The 27,656-nt window shown below is 32.8% G+C and overlaps 2 protein-coding genes and 1 long non-coding RNA gene across 3 annotated transcripts; 1 reads left to right on the top strand and 2 right to left on the bottom strand.

Moving 5' to 3' along the window:
• The first annotated feature begins 10,162 nt into the window (after positions 1 to 10,162).
• LOC122593289 lies at positions 10,163 to 10,636 on the top strand. Its single transcript, XR_006322819.1, has 3 exons — positions 10,163 to 10,299; positions 10,385 to 10,444; positions 10,518 to 10,636. It is a non-coding gene; the product is annotated as an uncharacterized LOC122593289 (long non-coding RNA).
• Positions 10,637 to 10,740: 104 nt separating this feature from the next.
• Positions 10,741 to 11,641, bottom strand: LOC122593288 (pectinesterase inhibitor 3-like). Its single transcript, XM_043765680.1, has one exon. It carries the CDS (start codon positions 11,590 to 11,592, stop codon positions 10,945 to 10,947), a length of 648 nt encoding a protein of 215 aa, XP_043621615.1. The 5' UTR covers positions 11,593 to 11,641; the 3' UTR covers positions 10,741 to 10,944.
• Positions 11,642 to 12,654: 1,013 nt separating this feature from the next.
• LOC122593776 (respiratory burst oxidase homolog protein E) lies at positions 12,655 to 17,862 on the bottom strand. Its single transcript, XM_043766225.1, has 13 exons — positions 17,286 to 17,862; positions 17,025 to 17,184; positions 15,958 to 16,006; positions 15,475 to 15,588; positions 14,973 to 15,395; positions 14,507 to 14,890; positions 14,329 to 14,424; positions 13,960 to 14,246; positions 13,713 to 13,872; positions 13,432 to 13,623; positions 13,217 to 13,345; positions 13,053 to 13,131; positions 12,655 to 12,968 (listed from the first exon to the last, which is right to left on the bottom strand). Exons 1-13 carry the CDS (start codon positions 17,860 to 17,862, stop codon positions 12,859 to 12,861), a joined length of 2,760 nt encoding a protein of 919 aa, XP_043622160.1. The 3' UTR covers positions 12,655 to 12,858.
• Between the last annotated feature and the right edge of the window lie 9,794 nt (positions 17,863 to 27,656).

The raw sequence follows: 27,656 nt of genomic DNA, 5'->3' as shown, positions 1-27,656 counted from the left end.
TTCGTGTTATTCAGAATGAGGGATCCCTACAAGCTCGACCCCAGCCAGGGGCTGCCGCCCCTTGGACCCCTCTCCAGGGGGCGCTGCCCCCGGACCCCCTTTCCTTAGGGGCTTCGCCCCTAAGATCATAATAAATTCATAGAAGTGTGCAATTCACACCACCAAACTTATATGATGTATTATTATGACTTAAATAAACAATTAACCCAATTACACTAAAATATCCAACAATCCTCCCCTATTTTAGTGTAATCCATGATTAACTAAGAATATCTCAAACATTCAAACTTTTGCATAAATGAAATATCGTGACGATTGAATTTCACATTAGTACATTACACATTCCATATATTCGAATACCAGGGTCTCGCTAAGGATTGAACCCTGGGAACTCATTTTGAATACATGAAGATAATGTACACAAAAGTTTACATACAATGTAGTTCTATCTTGACATATGTTTTACTAGCCTATGTCCCTATCCTTCATAAGCATGTCAAAGCCAAGTCCCAGCTTCTTGAAGCGGCTAAACTTCATGCTCATATTGGTAGCTCTTTTAATCTAGCACCTGCATATGTAATTTGTCAAAAGAGCTATTAAGAATATAAACATTCAATCTCCTTAACTTGCAGGTCTGAACACATACCTTGGGATGTATATTCTAATGTGTTCCAATCTCTAAATATTGAACCTTCCACATTGAATTCAGCATCTAGCGTCATACTAGATGGGAATTGGGTATCTCAATATCAGAGATTTCTGGTGGACTTTAATCCCATTTCCATAGTCGATTTACGCACGAGATTTCTACTTAACCCTTTGGTCAAATGATCGGCTAAGTTCTGTTGTGTTTTCACAAACGCCACCTATATCACACCTTCCGTGATTAATTCACGTACCATGTTGTGTCTAACACCCAAGTGTCTAGACTTACCATTATATACTTGACTATATGCCTTAGCCAATGTGGCTACACTATCACATCTGATAGATATGGATGATATCGGTTTAGGCCACAATGGAATTTCATAAATTAAATTCCTTAGCCATTCAGCTTCTCTACCAGCTGCTGCTAATGCCACAAACTCAGATTCCATTGTTGAATTTGTGATACAAGTTTGTTTCTTTGATGCCCAGCAAATAGCACCACCCCTAAGTAAGAATACCCAGCCACTAGTTAAAGAATGGTCTTCTACATTGGTAATCCAACTTACATCTGAATAACCTTCAAGTACAATAGGAAAGCCAGAATAAGTCAAACCATAATGCATGGTTCCTTTCAAGTACTTAAATACTCGATGAATTGCTTGCCAATGAATCAGACTTGGATTATGAGTGTATCTACTCAATTTCCCAACAGCAAAGGCTATATCAAGCCCAGTACTTGTCATGGCATACATGAGAGATCCAATAACCTTTAAATATTCAAGTTGATTCACAGCAACACCTTTATCGGAGACAAGTTTGACACTAGGGTCCATTGGAGTACCTATTGGAGAACAATCTTTGACATTGAATTTCATCAACATCTTCTCAATATAATGAGATTGAGAAATAGAAATACTATGTTCTCCACGTATGATCTTAATCCCAAGAATCACATCAGCCTCTCCCATGTCTTACATATCAAACTTTGATGACAAAAATTCCTTAGTTTTATCAACTTGATCTTGGTCAATACCAAAGATCAACATGTCATCAACATACAAGCAAATGATCACTCCTTTACCAGAAGAGTTAAATCTGCTATAGACACATTTGTTTGCTTGGTTTAAAGCAAAACCATTAGACAACACAACCTCATCAAACTTCTGATACCACTTTTTAGGGGCTTGCTTCAGACCATAAAGAGATTTCACAAATTTACAAACCTTATGCTCATTACCAGACATGACAAAACCTTTAGGTTGTTTCATGTAAATCTCTTCATCCAATTCACCATTCAGAAAAATAGTCTTTACATCCATCTCGTGAATCACAAGATTATGTATAGCTACAAGAGCTAACAATAATCTAATGGTGGTAATTCTAGCAACAGGAGCATAGGTGTCAAAAAAATCAATATCTTTCTTTTGCCTAAAGCCTCGGATAACCAATCTGGCTTTATACTTGTCTATGCTTCCATCCACCTTCATCTTCTTTTTAAAGATCCATTTACCACCTAATGGTTCACACCCAGGTGGTAAATCAGTCAATTTCCAAGTCTTATTATGCGTCGTATTTGGAAACGCATCAAAGGGCTAATTGAAAATTGAATAGTCTTTTATTCCCGCATCCAAACCTTCTTCTTCTTTACATTGCATCTATTAAAACGAATTGTATGGCTACAGTAGGTCCCTTCAAATCCATGTTTAGCAACTCTTATGATACCATATGCAGTCTCTCTGCAGCTGTTCACAAGTACAAGATTTTGGTTCTGGTAATAACATATTTGACAGATACGACGTTGAACCTTGCAGGGAAGTTTTCTATAAAGTCAATTTCATCATGAATTGCCTCTTTCCAAAATGCAGCATCCCTTGAAGCCATAGCTTCACTATAGGTCTTAGGATCATCATCAACATTAAAACAATATTGATATTGAAAGTGAATTTCATCCCTTGATCCTTCAACCAAATATAGTTGGAAATCATCACCATAAGACTTGGGTTTCCTTGCCCTTTCACTCCTCCTTGGCTCAGTAGGTGTCTCAGTCACTTGGTCAGATGTACCAGAGTTACTAGAACTTGCAATCATGTCTGCAGGTTTTGGCAAAGAATTGAATCTATCCTCATTGCCAAAATTAGCATCCATTGACTCTACAATAGAGTGCACAGATACATAGTCATTAGGTTCTTTGACATAGAACCTATAGCAGACAAAATTCTCAGGATAGCCAATGAAAACACAGTCTATACCTGTTTGACCAATGTTATTGATCTTAGGTTCAGTCAGTCTCACTACAGCTCTACAACCCCAAACTTTGAGATAACTCAGTGTTGGAATCTTTTTATGTCAAAGCTCATAAGGGGTCATCTTACTTTTTTTTATTAGGAACTCTGTTCAAAAGATAACAGGCTGTCAACATAACCTCACTCCAAAATCCCTCGCTTAGGCCAGAATAGCACAACATGGAATTAACCATTTCTTTTAATGTCCTATTCATTCTCTCAGATACACCATTTTGCTGTGGTGTATATGGAGTAGTGGTTTGATGTATTATTCCAGTGGATTGGAAGTACACTGGATCATAATACTCACCACCCCTATCAGTGCGAAGAGTTTTAATCTTCACACCATGATAAAGCTCTACCACTTCCTTATAAATCTTAAATTTATCCAGAGCTTCATCTTTTGAATGACCCAAGTAAACATAACAATATCTAGTAGCATCATCAATAAAAGTAACCACATACTTTTTATTGCCAAGTGATGGAGTAGAATGAAAGTCACATAAGTCACTATGCACAAGTTCTAATACTTATGTATTTCTAATGACGTTTTTAGCGAAAGGTTGTCTAATGATCTTAGTCAACATGCAAGTTTTACACTTTTCATTATCAACATCAAAAGAAGGTATTAGACTCATTTTCGACATGTCAATTAATCTCTTATAATGTACATGTCCTAGTCTAGCATGCCATAATTCAGATTTGCTAAAATTATTGCTAGAACTAGTAGATGTCATGCAAACAGAATTATTAATAAATGAAACATCCAAATTCAACTTAAACATGCCATTCAAATATCCAAAGCCAATAAAGGTTCCATGTCTTGACAAGATATACTTGTCACTTTCAATTACCTGCTTGTATCCACAATTATTTAATACAATACCAGACACTAAGTTCTTACGAATTCCAGGTACATACAAGACATTATTTAACAGTAAGGAGTTTCCAGAAGTAAATAATAAACGAACAGATCCTATTCCTTTAATAGGTTCAGTAGCAACATTGCCCATCTTCAATAAAGATCCATCTTCAATTGGTTTAAAGTCCTTGAACCATCGAATATCTTTGCAAACATGACATGTTGCTCCTGAATCTGTCCACCATGAAGTGTCATCATCCTGCACATAAAATGCTTCACAGATTATTGATACATAATAAGTCTCAATAGAATGATCACATGGTACCAAAAACAAACCTGCTTGGTTTTCTGGATCCTTGGATCCACTTGTACCAGCATCGTTTTTGCCTTTTCCTTTACCCTTACCAGACCCGCATTCACGCTTCAAGTGTCCAGGTTTCCCACACTTCCAATAGGCCAATTTCGATTTCATATCAGGACCTTTGTTGTTATTGCCTTGAGATTTTCGTTTCCCTTTACCAGCCTTGGAGGTTTCACCCTCCTCCATCATGTTCACAGAAGAACCAGTCATGGTTTTAGTACCACCAACATATGCCTTTTCCATATTATGTATGGACTGTTCAATTTGGAAACAACTTCCAAGTTGAACCATATTCATATCCTTTTTCTTATGTTTCAGATTATTTTTAAAATCTTTCAAAGAGGGGGCAATTTGTCAATCACACTACAAATAGAAATAGATTCATCCATTTTTATACCATATAGTGCCAACTGTCCTAGCATCCTTTGCAATTCATGATATTGTTCCATGACAGGCCTAGTATCTACCATTTTATAATTAATGAAATTACTGACAATAAATTTCTTACTAGACACATCTTCTGCCATGTATTTGGCTTCAAGGGCATCCCATAATTCTTTTGCAGACTCTACGTTTTGATAAACATCAAACAAGGAATCAGACATACCGTTAAGAATATGACCACGACAAATATAGTCAAAATTTTCCCACTTTGAACGAGCGAGAATCTGTTCCAGGGTTTCATTCTCAGCGGCCTCAGGGCATGGGGTACTCAGAACATACACCACTTTCAAATTCGTCAAGTAGAAGTGAATCTTCAACTGCCAGTGACGAAACTCCTGCCCAGAAAACTTGTCCAATTTCTCAAAGGGTTTCATCATATCCTTCCCAAATTCGTTGTTCGTCATCTTCGAAATTTGATTCAATCTTTATTGGGGATACGCAGTCAATAACAAACAAAACCAGATATATTATTCAATCTCTGAAGGTGTGGGATCACTATCAGATTGAATCAATTCGGTGATTCACCCCAAATTACTCAATCGGATACAATCAGAGATTCGAGAACGCCCTGTGTGTATATAGCCCCTTGGACCCCGCTCCTGGGGGTGCTGCCCCCGGACCCCCGTTCCTTAAGGGCTTCGCCCCTAAGATCATAATAAATTCATATAAGTGGGCACTCCGCACCACCAAACTTATATGATGTATTATTATGGCTTAAACAAACATTTAACCCAATTACACTAAAATATCCAATAAGGTGGGTCCAAAACTAGTATTTGGTATAAGATTGGTTTTAAGATGATTAGTCCTTGGTAGGGGTAATCACGGACTGGTTTGGTTCGGTTTTGACAAATCAAACCGGTATTCCTGGTTTTAATATACATTAAACAAAGTCAGACCAACTATGTTGTCAAACCGAACCAGACCAGACCATGTGAGCCGGTCCGGTTTGGTCGGTTTGACGGTTTTAAATTCTTATTTTCCCTTTCTTCTATTTCCATATAATCTTTGTGTATATTTGTGACAAAGAGTCATAACAAACACTTTAAATTAGAACATTTATGAAACTATTAAAACATAATATATGTTTGAGTCAACAATCAAAAGACATTCAATCATATAATATTTTCATATAGATTCCACATCATTTAATATACATGAGAAAGTTTAATTTCTTTAAAAACATACAAGGTCGAAACAAAATATTTACATAATGTATATTATATCCATTGTAGTACCAACACATTATCGTAAAAATACATGTATATGTATATGATTCCTTTTATTAATGGCTAGATATCATCAAAAGTCATATACATATATACCTTTGGTCCGGTCCGGTTTATGGCGGTTTTTTCTTTGTTGAAACTGTAACCGAACCGATGAACCCGGTTTTCAAAACTTGAATTGTCAGACCAGACTTTAGTAACTCAATCCGACCAAACCAATCCATATATCCCGGATTGGTCCGGTTTTTACGATTTGACGGTTTGATGAACACCCCTAGTCCTTGGATGAAATTTTGCTAATATGACGCTGATTACGATTAGTCTTCTTGAGGACAAATCTCAAATCTCTGCATAAGGCTGCCTTTAAGTCACTTTTACACTCTATCTAGTGATCACAAGCTTTCTCAATATTTAAAGGTGTCATCAATAGAAAGTAATTAAAGCTAGGTGACATATATTTGGGATCGGAACTGCTTTTCTATTATTCTCGAATCTTTTTTATCTTCGACTGTGTATCACAATGAGAATTACAAAAGTGTCGTTAATTAACATAATATAACTTTACTTAAGAGCTTTATAATGCGTATGTCTAGCTAAATCTATCGATTCTAGACGTGTGTTTATTACATATATAATAACACAATGGCTACTTGCACTATTGTTACATATAACTAGACTAAACAAAATGGAATTGATAAATTTAGGTTTGGTCTGACTTGACATTTTAATTTAATGTTTGAAAGTCTGCTTTAGTTCTTTGCATATATATTACTATAAACAATTAAACATTACGTACATAAGTAGCTAGTACCAACAAATGGACTTGATAATTTTTAGGTTGGCCTGACTTGACATAACATTGGTTAATTTTGATGTTTGGAAGTCTTCATTGCATATGAGTTTTTTTGAAACTAAACTTGAACAAAAAAAAAAACAAAAAAAACAAAAAACAACAACAACATATGTTGCTAACCTCATTATCGTTGAAAAGATACATAAGCATTTATGAATTATGATATACTCGTACTTACCTTTATGAATTAAGGAACATAAAAATAATGATTCGTATAGATTTAGCCAAAAAGATCTTCAATATATTTTTTGGCCTTTTAACGCATATTTGCATTTGATATTCGAATTCGTAATGACTAACATATGAAAAAGCCAAAACAAATATATATTTTGTTTTCCACTTTCGACATGCGCATTTGTAAATTGTAATTGAGATTTAATTATAACGATATGTATAAATTCTTTGAATACTAAAGTTAATACGTATAGCTAAAATATGAATACCAAGATTATATTTTTTTTTATGCTACTTTTAAAAAAATCAACAATGTATATACCTCGTTAATTGGCTCGTTGTATATACAAATAATATATAAATTAATTCATAATAAAATAATATACATGCACATAATATATAAAAGTTAACGGGATGTTAGGTATAACTCACACAGCCCGATCCATTATGTTTTTTTTTATGGACAAAGATCCATTATGTTGACGGATGATTATTAAACTCACTATTTTAATTAACTAGTGGCTTAAATTTCAGTGCTCAGTGGTATCTTCTAAATCCACTATGCGAGTCTCAAGATGTGTTTATCCAAGGTTTCGGTTCAAGCATTGGGGTTCTCATTTCAAAGGTATTTTTCATGAAGAAGGATTGAAGGTCGGCCCAGAAATATTTTGTTAAAATTGTCCTCAAGACGTATGAATCAAAATTTTCTTTCAAAAAAACTCACTATATATTTTAATTGCCTATATATGTTTATCACCTTGGTGACTTTGAAAATCAAAAGGTTGACTTATATATATATAGACTATAAATAGGTGGTTGTTCAATTTGTACGTAATGGCTAAAAGAGGCAAGAACATGTGGGTTGAGAGTCAACCATGCATGGCTAATTAGCCTCTTTGCATTAACGCGATATTCTATATATGGCTAACTTTCGAATTCTACTAATACTGGTAGTAGTTATTGCACATCTTCATTGACCCGCGGTAATTTCTTGGAAATATATTGTACTATGTAACTTTCTTTTACATCAAAAAAATATGCAAAATTAAGATGTTATCATCGGCCAGTCAAATCTAACTCATTAACTATAATCAATGTTTTTGAACCGGCTGGTCGGACCGGTTTGACCGCGGTCTGAACGGTTTGACCGCGGTCACTCCGGTTCGCACGGTTCACTCCGGTTCGATAATAGTTTAGTTTTGAACCCGCCAAAACAAATTAATGGCTTCATCCCTAATTGCAATAGTTTCCATATATTTATTTAAAAATATATTTACGATATAAAATATCAAAGTACATAGTTATAGAATAATATGTTGATCTGTGAAGGCGGATCCAAAGAATTTATTTTATCATTTTCCTTATTTTAGTGAGGGAAAAAAAAAACCTTACTTGATAAAGAGTAGCAAAATTGCAACGAACAAGCGTCAAAATAGCTTCAAAAACAACCATGGAATTCTGCAAGTAAAAAACCAATAAAACACTAATTATACAGAAGCAATTCAAACATTAGCTTTAATACAACCAAATAAAAGCAACAAAAAAAAATTACAAACATACAACAAAGAGATAATAGATGAAGTAGCAAAACAACCAATATATTTACTATAAAAAAAAAGCGAAAAACAACCAAATAAACCTCTTCCAAATTGGAAATTACTAGCAAAAAACAACAAAGAAAAACGGCAAAATAATACAAACAACAAAAAAGCATAAAAACGGCAAAATAAAGCATCAAAACTAAAAAGAAAAACTAACTAAAAAAATCCAAAATAGTAATCTTAAATTCTTAATTTGTTCAATTAATAGATTACGTACACCTTATAAATTTATATTGGGTTTATTTCTTCACCAATATCATACTAATATAAGATACATAATTTACAAATTGCAACATACAACAACCAAGAACAATTGGTAAAATAACTTTCACTACATAATTGCACATGTGCACCTAATAAATTAGTTTTTTTTTTTTTTTTAAATAGGGTTTATAAAATTATGAGTTAAGTTAGGGTTTGTTACTTACCTTACTCAATTGGTATAAAATCAAGGTTGGATAATAGATGTAAGCCAGCAGCAAGAAAAAAAATAAGAAAGATGGATATTTGAACATATTTGAACGGAAATAAAAATAAATACATTTTTTGGAGTTGTAATTTCATTTTGAACGGATTCGGGTTGTTAACTGAAGATTCAATCTTCCAAAATTAAAGCATGGGCCGAGGGCATTTTAACATTTGGGCTGAGGGGATTTAACAACATTTGGGCTTTGTGACAAAGTTTTACACATGCAATTAATGGATTTTAGACAGCCCACCATGGCACCATCATATAGTCACGTTGCCTTTAGTCAGTATGTTTGTGTCCTATATTTTCCTATCAGTCTCAATAAGTTTCATAGCCAATAAGTACGAATTCATATAGCTTCTCTTAGTTGTTTATAAAGGCGGAAAATGCTAAATACAGTAAAATATTTTTGATAAGTGTACAACTATTTAATACACCTTAACCTATAATTAAAAGATGGCTGCTCCGCGTCTTCGCTCATTATGAATCATGACTATGTACAAACGTCCGTTCCCTTTTCCAAAAATGGCTTCCTATGATTTTCAAAGTAAATACTGTATATTTTTATTCCATTAATGTAGGCGTCATGGTAACCTTTTCTATGTATAAATATATGGATCTTTACTTTGTTAAAACAAAATGTACGGGTGGTCATATAACTTTTGTCACACATGGAAAAGGAATGAAGTAAAATTGCTACAAGCACTGTTCGTCTAAAAATTTAAGCGCGATCGAACAATTGCTTGTAGCACTGCAACCGGCCATCAATCAAATAAGTCTGCAATGAAAACAAAAGCTTCATCAAGAAAACGAGTAGCTGTGATCAGTTGTGACGGTGTGGAGCACCATACTCCAGAAGAATATACTACTGTAACAAGGTTCCTCGTTCTCAAAAACCAACGGGACGGGTGATAGTACTTGCTTTCTTTCAACTTGTAAAGTGGAACTTGGGTTTATAACCAACTGTGATATAACATAACCAAATGTAACTGACCATTGGACCATATAAATTACGTTGTTACCAAATGTACCTGACCATTGGACCATATAAATTACGTTGTTAAATTGTGGGATCATATTATCAATGGAGAAGGCATAAATTTGAGTCTGGTGTGGCCAGGGAAGATGTGAACTACATAATTGCACATGCTACTATACATCAATACTGGCTGGAGAGACATCAAGTAATATATATATATCAAGCGGTTTATGAAAGCTAATTACTACATAAATGCACATGCTACATCGACTTAATTATAAGTCAATACACTACCAATCGACAAGCGTTATTATGAAAGCTAATTACTGGATTAATCGGTTTAATCATATAAACTCTATTCTGCAGCTAAGGGTGAACTCTACCAAATCTATGATAGGTAACGCAATGAGATAAAGTTTGCAACTTCGTTAATTTGATATTGAACCGTTTTTTTCATATTCTTGATTTGGTATGCTATGTAGGACATCAGGACAGGTTGGGTACATCCAAATCTAAATCTAGACAATCTAGACAAAGATGTGGTATGTCAATTAACTAATCCCATTAAATCTAACCAATCAACCTACCTAATGCCTTTGTCTCTTAATTAAACAGGACATGAAGTTTCTGGTGGGACAAAAGAAAGAAAGACTTGAAATCAAAGGTGGCCCTGCCAAATTCATTTGGGTTTGGGGGTCATAACTCCTCAATATTATTTGCCCCTTTTCAGTACATGTGACCACTTTCCTTTTTCATCAGAAAATTATTAAGCTTTATCAGCTATGTCATCATACTTATTTTTGAAGTAGCATCTGATCAATATAAGCACACTCTTCCATTTTGTAACAAGAACTAGATAGATTAGTTAAATGATTAGACCAACATTAACTATATGTATATAAATATAAATATATTTATACATAACAAGCAAGTAACATATATATAGCACAATTAACTTTCAGATGCTTTAGTTTAGTTGCTTATCAAATGATATATAATTATATAATGAGAATAGAAGATATAACTTATATCATTGGCCGGGCTAAGGATGATCTAGACGATTGATGAGATAAAGAGCGTTACTAGTGACTTTCGCGATACTAGTGACCTTCTTTTTGACATCAGACCGAACCCTGCCTTCTATTTCTCTAAACCCATCAAGACAAGTATCTTCATTAGTCAATGCTGCACTGACCCATGTTTCCGCATTGCTCATTTGCCACCTAAAGGTACTCCTTCTAAGCTTCTTGATTTCACCCAAGGTCTTCCTTAAGTCATCAACTGAGTCCGATATCTGGCTTGCACAATCTTTCACTGCACCTTTCTCTCGTTTGTTCGCTTCCTTTTGCATACTAGAAAGAAAATGTGACACCTTGGATGCTCGAGAGATGCTTACTTTGATCGCGGCCAATGCTAGCTCCTTTGGGGTGGTGACTGGTCCTTTGTAGACCGAAAGTGTGTTGAAGCAAACTTTTGGATATGAGGCGTGTTGGCACGACGAACTGATCAAATCGGGTGATGGCGGGGAGGCCATGAGAGTTGAGAAGGCAGAAAAAGTTATAAAGCTTGTGAAAAAGAAGAAGAAAACGCAGGTAGCCATAGTGGGGAATGAAATGAAGCAAGGTTTAGCAAAAGTGTGAAATTGTAGTAATAGTAGTAGTAGGTGGGAAGCAAGTAAATAAGAGACCATAACAAAATTATGATATTAATGAGACAGGAAGCATGATGTGCTGGACATAAAGGTAAATTTTGCAAATCTATAGTTTAAATCATAGAGTGTTTATCAACTTTCATAAAGGTTGTTCAACTATTTTTTTTCTGGCTAGTATCACATGGAGTTGTATGGTGAACCAAATAAGATTTATTACTCGACCCGGTATTGAATTATTGATGATAATGACTTGAAGTAGGTATTCATAGAAGGATTTGTCTGAGGGTCGTCGATCAAGTTCTTGTCTTTGTAGCTAGGATTCCGTGCGATACATCTTGTAACAGTCGAGTAAAAAAGATTACTCTAAACGTTGTCAATACTCGTGTTTATATTTTTTGCTTGTTTGTTGCATTTTACCAAACAATGTATATAAAATGGATGTTCTATATGGACTCTAATTAGATTGAAAAAGCATAGAGAAAAAACAGAAAGATAAGCCCAAATTATTATAAAGGTAAATCTATGAAACTTTGAATTATTAATGATTGTGTAAATGAAGAAATCTATTGCTAAATTAAGGAAGAAGAAAGGACAACAAAAGGAAAGGCTGGCAGTTCACCATTTTAATGCCCACCTACATTTGTTGGCCATTTAACAGAGGATGAAATAAAGATTAGATGAGTCGGGTCGGGTCAGTCTCAGGAGTAGGGTCATGTGGATTAAAAGTTAAAAACCTTTCAATTATATAACTTAAATTCATGTAACCATACATGTGTTGTGGATGGTGAGCACGGAACATGTTACTTGAGACTTGTCATAAATTTGTAAAAAATAACTAGACAAAGGCCATTAAATGAGAAAAAAAATGATGATAAAGTTTACTTGTTGTATGTAAGTGTATATCATCTTGCTGTACTATCTGACCCGCCCCAACATCTTACATGTTCCTTTTTCTGCTTTTGACTGGATCCAATTGGTTACATGTCATAGTACTGGCTGGAGATGGTTCATATTGTTCAAGTAAAAATGACATTCTTTTATTAACCAAACAAATGTTAGGTCTTTCAACCACTAACCGTGGCTGTCAAAATAATCGCGGATGCAGTTTAGAACTAAGGTCCTCTTACGACTAATTGGAGAGACTTGGATTCTCCGTTTTTTTGATTGTATATATCCCACTAATTATACATGTTGGCCTAAACTAGTATTTGTATAGTGTACACATTTACATTCCTTTGTTACTAATGAATTGTAGTTATATATATATATATAATTAAGTATATATAACAAGCTCTCTGTCTTACTTCAGAAATACTCCTTGTGAAACTCAAATCGAGTTGATGTTTTCTGGCTCATCTCGTATGATAGTTTCTTCAGCTCCTTTGCAAGCACTGGCATCCCACAATAGAACACTCCTGCAAAATCGTAAACTTTAGACCTATGTTTTTACATGATTAACCGTTTGATTGAATGAGTCATGAGCTTTATGTATTATTTACCTACGGTTGAACTTGGATGTTTTGATGCTACCTTGGTAAAAACCTCTCTCCAATTCGGCCGAGCAAAATGTGTCCTTACCTGCAACCAAAAACCTTCTTATATTATGAAAGAAAACACTTCAATCCACATAAAACTTTATAGGTTAGTGATTAGTATAGCATACCCTAGTTCCAGATAGGATGTCCACTCCATGTTTGGCATGGGAAAGTGCTTGGACCATAGTGATTAGAGTTGATCGTGCATCGCCCTCTTCATAGACACTAGTAAGATAATTATGCATCTCAATTTGACCCTGTTCAAGTAAATCATTAGCATGGAGTGTACAAGTAAATCTTTAATGACAATTTTCAAGACTTGAATATTGAAAATATAGATTACTTTGTGATCCATTTCGGCGACTTCATTCAACACTCCTTTAAACCATTCAAAGGAACCAGGTTCCCTGGTGACCCAATAAAAGTTTGCACTTTTTGTCCTTCTTGGTTTCTTCTTTTCCGTTGTTGATGCCATACTTGAAGATGCTAGACTCGTAAGACTATCCCCGGAAATACTGGTCTCTGTGTTTGAATCCTAAGTGACATGAGCACAAAAGACATCATAAAAAGATACGGTGCATATAGTCATTAAACAAAATAGATCTACATGACTATAGTTTTTACCGTTTGGTCTTCTATTGCCCGATTGTTGTTTAAAAGGTCTCTAAGAATACTTATAAAGGGAGTTGCTCCAATTCCTAGCCCTACAAGAAGTAACACATCATAATTCCTGTAGTCTTGCGCAGGTGCCCCGTAAGGCCCATCCAACAGTAGCCTTGGTAAACTGCATTATTCACATCTTATCATTAGTTTGTTAGATTCACATAATGGCAAAAGTAAGTTTCTAAATGCCACAAATTTATATAATTACCCTTTTGAATCCACTTCCCCTAGCTTCCTAAATTTGGCCCGGCCAATCGTACATGCAGAACCATTATCATTTGTTAATACTTCCTTCAGCTCTTGTGTCCAGTCTCCAACTGTCCTTATGTGAACACTGAGGAAATCATCTCCTGGTGATGAAGTAATTGAAAAAGGATGCCATTCAAATGGAGAGATCGAAGGGCATTGTAGAAATATATACTGTCCACTCCTGTATTTAAATCCATTCGGCTTTGTCATAATTATGCTGAATACATCCCCTGGTAGGTTGGAAACCTGATTGCAAACATATTTTCAGTAGATGTTGTTACATTTAACAAAAGGTCATCTTAATTGAGACTTTGTGAAATACGGTCACCTTTATAATTTTAGGCGAGTAGTGTTCTGATCGTCCTGTTCTCAGACTCCTTTCTGCTCCGTATATTAAGAGTGGAACTGAGATGTACATCCACGTCTGAGAGAGAGAAACGTATATGCTCAGTGAAGTATTTCACTTAACGAAATTTCATGTGAATAGATGTATCTATAGAGCTTACCGTCTTCTGACCCCAGTTATGAACCAAGAACAAGAAGGATCCATGAATCAAAAGTAGTATGTACACCAAACCAAAAAGGTGATGTGAAAACCAAAATGCATTGAATCCTGTCAATCTGTTGAATGGTGATGGCAGCTTCACCATATTCTTCCTGAAATACCGTGAAGCTAATGTGAACGCGAAGGCCATCAATATGAGCATAGAAATTCCAGTCACACCTTCAATCCCAGTTATTAATTCCTTGTAGGTAGGCTTTTTATTATGGAAATCTGATGCTATCAGAGCAAACTTCTCTTCTGAAGAGTTCACCAACCGAGGGAAATCACATATCATATGGTTGCCAGCATGCAAGGCGATTCCAATTGCTATAGCAACTGCAATTATCTACAACCCAAATGATAATGTTAAGTTCATGGCATGTAATAAGACATCTTGCATATATTTCACAAAAAGGGTGGTCGGTCACCTTGTGGAAGTTGATATTGTCATCAAAAGGGATAAAGAACCGGGCTCGCGTAGACCTCAGGAATGTAAGCATATTTCTACAAACAGGAAGGAGTATAAGAGCCATATTGAGCTTGAGGGTCTCTGCAGCCCCTTTAGCAGTGGTCAAGCAATACCCCATTACATGAAACGCCGCTTTGTCTCTATATTGCTTGAATTTCCATGTAAAAAGACAAGCCATGGTCAAAACCCATACTAGTAAGATCCAAGTTCTTTGCCAGTTCTCTATCAAAGCCCACGTCACAAAATGAGCTAGCCGATGGATAATGCTTTTGGGCTTTAAGGAATTCAAATTCTGGCTCCACCCCCCACTGGCTATGCTCAGAGGTCTACTATAGTTCATGTAAGCTTCCCTTTGTAACAGAAGTGTTTCCAACTGCCATAACTGAAATTAATGCGTTCAGTTTTGTTTTGACAATTTATGCCTTATTTTCTTTATGGGTTTGGCGTTTCAGCTATATTACCTCAATGTAGCCAAGATTCTCAGGGTCTAGTTCTTCCATAATTAAAGAGGCATATTCCTCTGCTTGTTCTTTCAACTTCGACAACCTGTTTGCAGCCGCACTAAGAACTAGCAACTGCATACAAATAAAACAGTAATGCTAATTAATACTTGCATTTTTAATAAAATTACAGAATCTTACAACACATGGTTTCATAAAGATTTTTGTATACTAGCCAAGTATTCTTCATCATTGACTAAATGAAAGAATATAATTCAATTATGACAACATAAATAAAGTTTATGCATCAAATACATCCTATTTCCACCAGGGCTTTGGCCTACTCATCAGCCAAAAAGTTCCAGTCAGTAGTGGATATATTGTAAAATTGTGGTTCTTTCAGAAATCCTTAGCTTTATAAAAGAAAAATGACATCCATATGGTTAGATTATTAGACCTCAATTAGCTAGAAACCAAACCCTCAAAAAGTACAAGTATATATACCTCTTGTATCTCATCCCTAGTGATCCTTCCATCTTCATTACTGTCTGCCCTGAATTTATAGGAAAATAGAAACCAAAGGAATCACTACATCTTTGCTTAACAGTAAACAAAAATCATATATCGGTCAAATTTATCACTAGTGTAGTTCAAGATATATAACTTTAGCAAAAGTTCTGATTCATTTCATTTAATATATTATGCTATGAATTAGTCCAATAGTTTTAATTACATATGTAGATTGTCATCACAAAAGAAATACAAAGTCTGATTTTTCTTCTTTAATGAACAAGCCCAAAATAATTCCAGATAAAAGCTGTCACAAAACTACTCCTTTTTTTTTAATAGAAATAATAGATTAATATAACATTCTCTTGTACCCAACAGAAAATTTTTAATAAAATCTTATGCGGTTGCATTTATTCTTATTTTATTAGAGGGAGTTGATCCTTGCACTCCTATTTGGCTATAAAGAATACAATTGACCATACTACCCCTTGGACGAAAAACAACTCAAAAGTTGTGATTAAACTAATCCTGTCCTGTATAGCTGGTCTTATATATGATCTGTTTCCAGTATTGCATCATCAGAATTCACAACACATTAAAAACAAAGTGTCAACTACAAATCTTGTGATCAAATTAGTGACAAAATAAATAAACATTTACAGGAACTTATGGGCAGACAAGTCATTTCACAAGCTTAAAAAGCATTAATAAATAAATGTAAATATGTCAGCAATCTATTGACTATGATTTCTGGTGTCCAAATTTCCAGCAAACCAGATCTTTTTACTTTCAAAATTTTCTTTTAACCGCAAAATATAATCTAGTTCTAAGCTATCTAAACAATTATAACTATCCATGTCTAAAGATTGAACCATGGCTTTCACCCCAAAAGGTAAGAGTCTGTACCAAATGGGCTAACCGGCCCATTGACTTTGTTCTTCCAAGTTTAGCATTCTACAGTAGGTGCAAAAATCTAAGAACTATAATGGCAACATTTTCAAGATCTTATGTGCAATATCAGTAGACAAAAAACATATCAACGACGGAAAAAGAAAACTTACATGTCAAAGAAGATTTGTAAACGGGCATCAAAACTCTGGTCCGAAATCTGTAACCAAAAATCATAAAGCTCAGCTTTAGTAACCTTTCCCAGTTTCTGTTGCCTTCTTCTAGCCAATGCATCAAAAACTCCCAATGCAAACTCTTTTGAGTCTGCCATTCCTAAAAAAATTCAAACCCCCAAAAAAATGTAATTAGATAAAAAAAAAAAAAATTTTGAAGTGTTGATACATAAATCAAAATTACATATAACAATTAATCACCAATGCATTCAGCAAAATCTTCTCTAGCAAGTAAGCCATCATCCTTAGCAAGACACCCAAACCGGGCCTCCACATTTTTCCAAAGCTCATTAACATCGGTCGCATTTGTGGATTTGCTAATAAACCTCAAACCTCCTAGAGCTCGTTGAGCGCTAGATTTATTCCTCATCAATTTTGCTTTCATTTTCCTAGCATCTCTTGATGATACATTAACACGGTCTACACTAGCGTCAGAAGATGATGCACGTGATGATGTAGACGTTAACCATGAAAACTTTCTACGTAGCCTGCTAGCGGTGGTGGCTACACCCTCAATATGATGGTTAGATGTGTTACCGTTGGTAGGAGTCACACTACATAAAATAATCGAGTCATCCTCTAATTCTAGCGTGACTTCAACTAAATCTTGATCATTATTATTGTTTCGGCGTAGATCATTGAGGAAAATAGGGAGCATTGCACCTCCTATTCCGTATACCTCCTCGTTAGAATTGGTATCATCTAGCATCATGTGATGACGACTGAAATTTGATCTTCTTCCATCCGAACTGCTGCTCATTGGAGAATCAGACCTCATGGTAATAATAAGTTTATGAAACTTACTTGAAATATTATTTTGTTTGAAAACAAAACATGTACGTACGTATAGGTGTTTTATGTGTTTATTAAAACGTGAATTTGCATTAAACAATAATAGAATTTGGGTAATCAAAATCAAATTGGTGGAACAAAAAAGGCTTCTCAACCGATGGTAGCACACGAATTCAACGTTTTGTGTGTGTGTGTGTGTATGTTTGTATGTGTGTATAGAGAGAGTAGTAGTTGAGTCTTGTTTGTTTAACCCCCCATCTTTTTTCTAACTCTTTTTGCCTTAATTTGCTATTTTACACATATAATACAACCACCCTTTCTATATATACATATTTTTTCCTATTCAAATTTTCAATGTTATCACTAGCTTGGAAACTCACCCTTGTAAGTATTATAGTTTTACTCTTTCGACCCCGTTCACAAATTCTCAACAAAGTTGTCCAAATTCCCTAACATACTTTCTTTACAATTTTTAATACATGTAAAATGTGTTGTAATTAAGCGTTGAAAAATCAGTTTATAGGGATACTAATTAACACTTTACAATGTTTAAATTGTTATGATTTAGAACTCTTATAATACAAATTATTTATCAAACTATACATATATATATATATATATATATATATATATATATATTACTATCTACTTGCCACTTTCTCTTTTATCTACTATCGATGTACGTTACATGCCAATATTTTTTTTCTAAAAATATATGAACTTTCATATACTATACAACCAAACGGTTGGCCACCATGATGCCATTCGGGGCTTGTGTTTTAAGAGAACCAGGTACAAGTCTTGTCGAATGCAAATCTAAGAATGAAAACTAATCATCGATGAAAATACTTAACATGGGGTTTTTGCAGGTATTAATGTCGTACATTGGATCAAGGGGTTCCCGTCGATCTAATTTTTTTACACTACACAATATATTAATAATATTGTGTTGGGGTGAGGGAGAGGGGGAAGATTTTTCTAAAGAAACAAAAAGAATTACTTGATAATATATAAAATGTTTTTTTAGTTGTTTTTAGACTAATTTTTGTTTTATATTTTTTAGATGAATTGAAAGGATTATATCTCTTGTATCCTTATCATATCATATCATTTCTTTTCTTTTAAAATGCAATTCGATAATAAAGTCTAAAGATGGGTATTTGCATGGATTTACCTTTTTTGGTTATTAATGTTTTCAATACTCAACTTTAATCCACTTTTTCTTTTAAATTATTAATTTTCTTTCCGGCAAGATTTGTTTCATTATCTTTTATTATATTAAAGCACAGTTGCTCTAATAACTTATCGACCAATTACATATCTCGATTTCTTAATGTTGACTATTTTTTTAATTTTGACTTTAATTTACACTTTTTTGTTTTCCATCATATATTTATACTTTTTACCCAATAGTTTTAATATAATAAATAAATAAATAATAGCTTATATATATCTGATAAAATAATAGCTAATATTTGTCCAATAAAATAATAGCTAATATATATCTAATAATATGTTCTATCATATATATAAAAGCAATTATATAAAAATAAATTAAATTTATTGTAAATATATTAAGATTTTAGTATTAATTGTACAATTTTAATTTTAATATATATTAAAAGACAGTTGAACTAATGACTTATTAATCAATCATATGGCTTGATTTCATCAAATTGACTCTCGCTGATTTTATCATTTAGTTTTTACATAATTGTATTAAGTTAATAAAAAACAAATAACTAAAATAATTATTTTTACAATGTTATTAAAACTGGTTTCTATTTATAAAGTCCGATTTTCACACACGAACAATTGTACTTTGCAGTATCTCGAGTTAAGTCGAGAAGGGGCTTTAAGGTAGTAATATGTGACAAAGATGACAAGACAAAAAACACTACAATAAATTTCGTCTTTAAATAAGTTTTTCAAATGATGAAGGAGGATATATACTTCCAATATTTTTTATTACATTAATATTCTTTCTATAAGCTTAACATTCTTGGTATTTGAATTGAACATTCAGTATCTACTTATATCTTAAACTTTCATTTTATAAACTTTTATGAGTTACATGTATTAATATCTAATATTAATAATGTCGTAAGTCTCGTATTCAGTGTTGGACACGGGTCTAAAATCTAGTTGTTAATGTATAGCATAACATAAAAAAGGATTTTACTAATGACAACTCTATAAACTCTTGTTAACATGCATAAATCAATTACATATTTATGTGGACTTTAAATATATAAAGGTAAAATCTTCAATTTATGCATACTAACGACAACTCTAATGACTATGATTAATTTTTTTTTTTTTATCAAAAATTAGAAATAGGATAATGGATAAAGGTGAGGTACTTGCACAAATTTTTGTTTGGATTAATAATGTTTTAAAACTTAAACTGTAAAATAGAAAAAGTAATAACATTGAAATCGACAGATAGAATTACATTAGCTCAATCGGTCAGTATTTATATTTTAAAAGTCTAAAACCCCTCATCTCACACAGCTTTTGGTAGCAATAATGATTGTTACTTGTGAGAAAGATGAAATAAAATTTAGTATAGAGGCATACAGGTATAGATCGATATAGATATATATGGATTTATAATTGTAATGTAATTAATACGTGCATGCTATGTTACGTACCAATCTTCAATATAATAATGGTAATTTGGTAGCTAACATTAGTTGTTTTTTCTTTAATTTACGATCACCGGAAGTCGTGTCTCCCACTCTTCCAATTCACGATATCTTATTTCATTCTTCTATATATATGTGGTTGTTGCACTTTTATTTTAAATTAATATTTTTTGTTCCTTCTAGAAACAATTGAAATGTAAAATAGTATTATCACTTAATAATAAAAATATGAGTTTTATAAAATATAATAATTTGAACTTAACAGTATGTTTCTTTATATTCCTAACTTTAATTGGAGGAAACTAATTTATTTAACATTGATGTATGTATGTTATATAACATGTTAATATGATGATATACAATTATACATACACAAATGATATATGTGGAATTATCAGGATTAAAATGTTGTATAGCGAGGGAAGGTAATTAGGAATTTAGGATGCCCACTATGGTTTCGATTTAAAAGGAAAACCATGATGTTATTTAATGTACGTTGAAATGAAGTTGGCAATGAGCTTTCAGTCCAATAGTAAATTATATATTCATTAAACACTATGAATCATTAATTAATGTAACTTGTCTCGCATAACACGTAACATTTTTCTAACGGTCTCGCCTTTTGGTTATATTTATCAATAGGGAGATGATCTCTACACAATAGTTATTACTCATACACAACATTTATATTGAAATGGTTTATTTTGCCTTTATATTTAATTTTCATATTTGACCCTTTTATTTTCTCCTTTACATTAATTTCACTAAAACCATCTATAAAGATTGAAACCATACAATAACAAAAATTTAGAAACTCACATATTACATTGACATGTACATATTACATTGACATAACTATATAACAACTCTTATGGAATTATTATAGGCGAAATACAAAAATACTAATTACTTGTAATCTAGTACCTTTAATTTCTAGCATCTAATGGTGGATTTCTAGTTAAGGATAATAAGAGTTCTAGAGTAAAAAATGAAAGAACTCTACCGCCTCAAATATATATGAGTGTTGACTTAATAAACTAACATGTCTATAGAGATTGTAACACATACACAGTAGAAATATATAATATTGCTCCTAAAAAAACACATTTGTAAAGCCAAAAACATCATATTTATCAATCAATCTAGTGATTGATCGATTGTGGGTAAAACATGATCATATTATTCATTGTGTACACAAAACAAGTAAAACATAAAAACAAAAGCCATTGAATTACAAAAATTACATGTGTCTCCATGATTTCAATCACGTATAAAGAGATTTGGTGGGGATAAGAAACGTGAGTGGGGGTGGGCAAAGATATTAGGGTTTAATTATAAAAGAGATGGTTGTAATATTAGGGGTAAAATAAAAGGAAAAAATATTAAAATTTGAGATAGGGGCATAATAGACCATTTTAATGTAAATGTTGTGTATGGTTAATAGTTGTTGTATAAGGATCATTTCTCAAAAAAGTCTAATAATAGAAATTAAAAAATGTTAAACCAATCTCTTATGATTTAATTTAACGTGCATAAAAAAAATTATACAAATAAATGTTTAACAAAACTTTTAGAATTTAATTTAACAAAACCCGGACAAAAATTTGCAAAAGTATGCAGTGATTTTTAGTGAATCTAATCTGAACTAATTGGATATTTCTCAATTGTGTACGTCTAAATATGCCTTTTTATTTAATACGTTTATGTTTAGAGAAGTCATATCTTCATCTTCTGAGTTCATACAAATAAATGATTGAGGATATTAAAATATACTATCAAATAAATGGTTTTCTAGAAGGATAGTCAATTTAATGGGTATATATGTCTAGCAAAAATAACTCAAAATCATGAATGGAAGCAAAGTTTTTGTTTCCGTTAACGGTAAGCTAGATCTTTTAATTGTATAGCATATTTGACAAATATAAAAATGCCCCTTAGACACCATTTAAAAATCCTAGCTATCTATAGAATATAAAAGTGACATAAAAATATATGTGACAATTAAATTTTAGCAAAAAAATTTTGTCACGATGATTTAAAGAACAAAAAGGTAATGAATTTTTCCGAAAGTTCAAATCGACGAGAAATTACAAAAAAAAATTAAAATAAATGTTTGTCTAATAAGAGCTATATAAATGGGCTATCGTTAATTGCGTCAAATATTTGTACTTCTTCTCATAAAATTTAGATAATAAGCTTTTGTTATAAGAAGTATAATATTTTTATTTACGTTGATGATAACTAATGACCATAAGTCTTACGAACTCAAAACCAATAAAAAAAAATATATCTATCAGTTGAGTTGTCTTCAATTGTTTAGCTCTAGTTATATCGCTAATACCACAATATGTACATTCTTTTAAAAAGTACATAAAAAGATTACATGGAATCCAAAACTTGTACAACATGTACTTTCCTTTCCCCAGAACCTACCAACGTACACCAAGGGGCGTACAAATGTGTTCTAATTTATTTGTGTGTGTGCAATTAGTCAATTACAAATCGTAATAATCAATTTTGTAACAACTCAAATATCTATATAACACATATGTATCGTCTGATTTTGGATTGATGAGCTTGAAGAGTACATACACGAGTATGACCCGTAGTACCCCCTATGTACATTATGTTGTATATGGCCGGTACTACTTTTAGTTTTGTACGTACTTTATGACTTAAATGAACGAAATTAAAATATTTAATTGGGACATCATCACCGGCCCACACTTCCTAATTGTACCATTGGTGTTGTATTTGTATGTGTGCATGCGTGTGTGTGTGTTTTTGTTTGTCAGAGGTCCATTTGTACCTGACCGATCAGCTGGTCATATATTACATATGATGATATGGAAATATGAATAGATGTAACATTATGGATGAATTAGTTTCCAAGAAAAGTTTAACAAATAGACAACTTTGGGTTTCTTAGAAATCAATATGTGTATAATCATTGAATGTTTATTGGTTGACATTTATCAATCGTTATGAGATAATATATATTATGGTTTTAGGTAAAATAAAACAAGTATTAATGTAAAACAAATAAAACAATAGGTTTTTCTATAGTGATAATCACCGTGCATCATAAAAATCATAATACATCAATTGTTTCGTGAATCTTCGTGCATCAATTTAACCATGATCTAAGGGTCAAGATCTTGTTCTATTTGTTTTACTTTAATACTTGTTTTACAATACCCAACCCCTATATATTATTGTGACAAGCTAGGCACTTGATATATAGTGTGGGGCATATATAAGAGTTTAATTACTTTGGAATGACAGATAAGTTCCAACCGATCGATCGACAGGAGAAATATTCAAGTGGATAGAGACACGAATGGTAAAATTACTTGAATGATTGTACATCCAAAATCTTCACCTAATAATTTACGTAAAATGTTTAAATGGTCACATTCTTATGAAAAGAAATCCGCCATCGTTTTAGCTTCGTATCTACTCGATCACATCTAGCACCGTGGTTATGTTAGACACTAGTTCTTATGTCTTTAATTAGATCTAAAGCGACTTTCATATATTTAAAAAAATTTATTTATTTATTTATTATAGGAATTGAATTAATTAAGAACTTTAGTCGTAATAACAAGCCTTATTACTATTTTTATAAGGGGCTTTGATTCAAATATTGTAAAGGGATTTGGTAGTGGAAAAAGCATTTAAAATTTCTTATATTAACCTTACTTGATAAAAAGAAAAAAATATTCACTCTTTCGAATTCTCATGAATGCTATAATCCAAACGACTACTTAGAATATATATGTATATTAGAGGAACATCCGTTGACCACAAAACAGATGTTTTATATATCGTGACAATGTGACATTTGCTAAGATGTGTTTTGACACGATTGGTTTCTCTCGAAACATTTATTTCTAAAGTTGGCCCTGGTGTGTTTGACGTACGGTTCACTATTCTATACAACTTATCAAGGAATGAAATCATAACCATGCCCTTCTAAATTAACGACATATATAAGAAAATGTCAAGCAGTAGTCAAATACTACACCAAGTTCTTACAATTTAAAGTGAAATGTATTAGAGATGACTAGCATGGTATAGTACCCATGAGTTACAGCTGATCGATAACGTATGTGATGTAGTGATTATTGAAAATAGTATAAATGGGCAATCAAGACTTTCAAACAACGCAAAGATTTTTTATGTGGGGAGGAATATTTTAAACAATTCTCCATGTGCAACTTTTAACATGGGTATATTCATTTTATTAAGAAGTATAACTGTATAAGCTGGCCTTTATACTAATGTGTTTCATCAACATAGAGAATGTGAATTATAGTCTAATAATTATTAGTAGTAATTAATCTATATAGATGTACGTGTGTGGATATACTTAGCATTATTTATTTTCACTAACAGTGGTTATTGGACTTAGCGACATTGACTCTTCATTGTTCGGCAGAGATCAACCACATCACCAACACAACCAATCCGAGGGCATGACTGGCGGTGGAAGTCTCACTACCGTTATGGAGGAAACCAACTAAATACTAGAGAAAACCCTCATGTTCCACCTCATTGGCAAAGACTTTGAATTCCCAATATGCATTTCATAGGTGTTGAACTCATGACTAACATTTGGCTGAAAAATATAAAGGGCATTAAATGTTCAATTGGGCTAAATCTCAAGTACATATACTTGCATTATTAATTCTTAGAGAACATTAAAGAAAAATGATTAATCTTCCTAACTAAATAGTCTAATAATCTTCTTAACTTTGAGATGATGACATGTGGAAAAATCAGGGACAAGATTAGGAAAGAGAATTAGTGGATACCACATGTCACTCTTATAATGTATTAAGATAATTATTAGGCTATTTGGTTAGAATTTATCATTTCCAACATTAAATGTTCAAAATTTACCAATTTTGCATTACGAAATATTTATAAATAGTCTGCGTTGCATCGTCTCATTTATGTGAGATTAAGTGAAGTATGACATCATGCATGATTGGAATACTATGGAATAATAGCTAAGTTCCAACCAACATTTGAAAATTTGATATAAAGGTGAAATGGTAAAAGTCACCTGTATTATATTTTGAACCTCTAATCTTCACCTAATTTATGTAAAATGTTTTGTCATCTTCTTGTGAAATTATTTTCATCATGGCATATGCGTTTTTAGATAGCTAGAATCTAAGTGACTTATGATAGAGATTATTCGTCTTCAATGTCTGCCAATATAACGAAATCAGTCTAAGTAAATAATTATATGGTTCGTAGAATTTGATAGCTATTTTTAGTTCCAATCAGTATTTGGTAATATAAACTGAAATATTATTATATACAAGCTAAATGGTCAAAAATATATGGTTGCAATTAATTCACCAATAAATTATTGGGATAATGACCTGTGAGTGTAGCTAACTAAGCCAAAATGTCTATGTAATATAACGATCTCGAAAAGTGTCTATCCAATGCAACTAAAAAACGAATTTTGTCAATGCAATATATGTAACCGGATAAACCTTACAAATTGACCGGTTACTTAATTTGTGCTCCATGTCGGTTGCCATGTAGTCCATTTGAGCTAGTTTACCTCCCATATATCTCCCGCTTATTATTTATTTCCCTTTATATTATTTTTCCTCTACCAAACTTTTCTCCCTTTCCTCATCCATTCATCTCCGTGGCTTCTTCTTCCTTTTTCCCTGCGTATATGTATTGTAAGTGTTGCCAAAAGTTGAACATTCTAACAGCTTGGACAAGAAAGAATCTAGATAGAAGATTCATCAAATGCCCAAAAGTAAGTTCATTTTCATACATTCATCAGAATATATGTATTGCATCATCTATATTCCAACCCAAATTCTGAATTAAACTATCATTCATATTCCGATTCAGGTGAAAAGTAGTGCATCTAGCAGTTTTAGCTTTATTGATGAAGAGCTAGCTAGTTTGTACTACAAAAACTTGTTGTTTGATATTCACTCATAAGCAGTCAAATAGTTGAAAGTTAAACCTACAATAGGGTTTGAAGATGATGATTCTAGTGTCCAGTTGTTGAAGAATGGGTTGACTGTAACAAAGTCAAGATTAAATGTGTTTGACAATGTGTTGTATTTGTTGGTTGGTGTAGTAACAATCCTAAGCTTTGTCATTGTTATACTAGTAATCGGTGCTATTACATATAAATAATCGGTGCTATTACACGTAAGGTCAATCAAAGTGCCACATGGGACACAAATTGAGTATTTTTAAAGTGGTGACCGGTTACTGGTAGTTTATCCGGTTACATACATTACATAGACAAAATTCGTTTTTAGTTGCATTGAATAGACATTTTTCACGATCGTTACATTACATAGACATTTTGGCTTAGTTAGCTATACTCATAGTTTATTGGATTGAACTATGTGCTTTCTTAAGCAATCCAGTAAAGAGTTTGTTTTGGCTCATTCCAGCCATGTTTTACAATTATCACTATTATAAAGTTTGCACTTTGAGCAAAAAGTTGCTTCTAAAAATGGGAATGCTAAATTTACAGGGCATTCCGTAGTATCACACAAGATACAACTACTTACAAGTTACAAACATGTAATTGTCGTAGATGACAAATTTATATGTTTGGATATTTTTCATTTACCGTTAAAAAAATCTTTGAAGGCAAATGTATCCTACTCCACATAGTTGTTTTGTATCAAATTTTGTACTTGATAATCGTTTAGCATTATATTAGAGATTAATTATTTGAATATATGATACCATCTCATATTCTCATCGTATTCATTTTACTATAGTCACGATGTCCCTTCAAAGCTTCAACTATTACTCATTACTTACTAGTATCTCTATTAACGTCACATTAGAAACTTGGATGTCATGTTTTTTTGGATGTTTTTCAGTTGGATCAAGTCTTGAATTCCAACAAGATAAAAGAATATAAAAAACTATGAACTTATTAAGTATCCAATACTTATTATTTGCATTAGCGAAAAAAAAAAAGGAAAAACAAATTTACACTTTTTATACTAAACCATGATTCCATGAGGACCATGACTAAACTATATATTTACGGGCCTCCCTTGGAGAGCCATGATTGGGCCTACAACTCAAACTTGGGCTTGTCTATAATTAGTTTTTGTTT

Source organism: Erigeron canadensis, chromosome 3 (assembly GCF_010389155.1).
Source record: "Erigeron canadensis isolate Cc75 chromosome 3, C_canadensis_v1, whole genome shotgun sequence".
NCBI lineage: Eukaryota > Viridiplantae > Streptophyta > Magnoliopsida > Asterales > Asteraceae > Erigeron > Erigeron canadensis.
This window is presented reverse-complemented; position numbering and strand designations above follow the sequence as displayed.

Coding starts and splice junctions, on each gene's coding strand:
- LOC122593776 (XM_043766225.1), bottom strand. CDS start 17,862: ATGAGGTCTGATTCTCCAATGAGCAGCAGTTCGGATGGAAGAAGATCA. Junction 13,873..13,959: donor GGGGAAGTGGATTCAAAAGG/GTAATTATATAA, acceptor TGAATAATGCAG/TTTACCAAGGCTACTGTTGG. Junction 13,624..13,712: donor GGGCAATAGAAGACCAAACG/GTAAAAACTATA, acceptor CATGTCACTTAG/GATTCAAACACAGAGACCAG.
- LOC122593288 (XM_043765680.1), bottom strand. CDS start 11,592: ATGGTCTCTTATTTACTTGCTTCCCACCTACTACTACTATTACTACAA.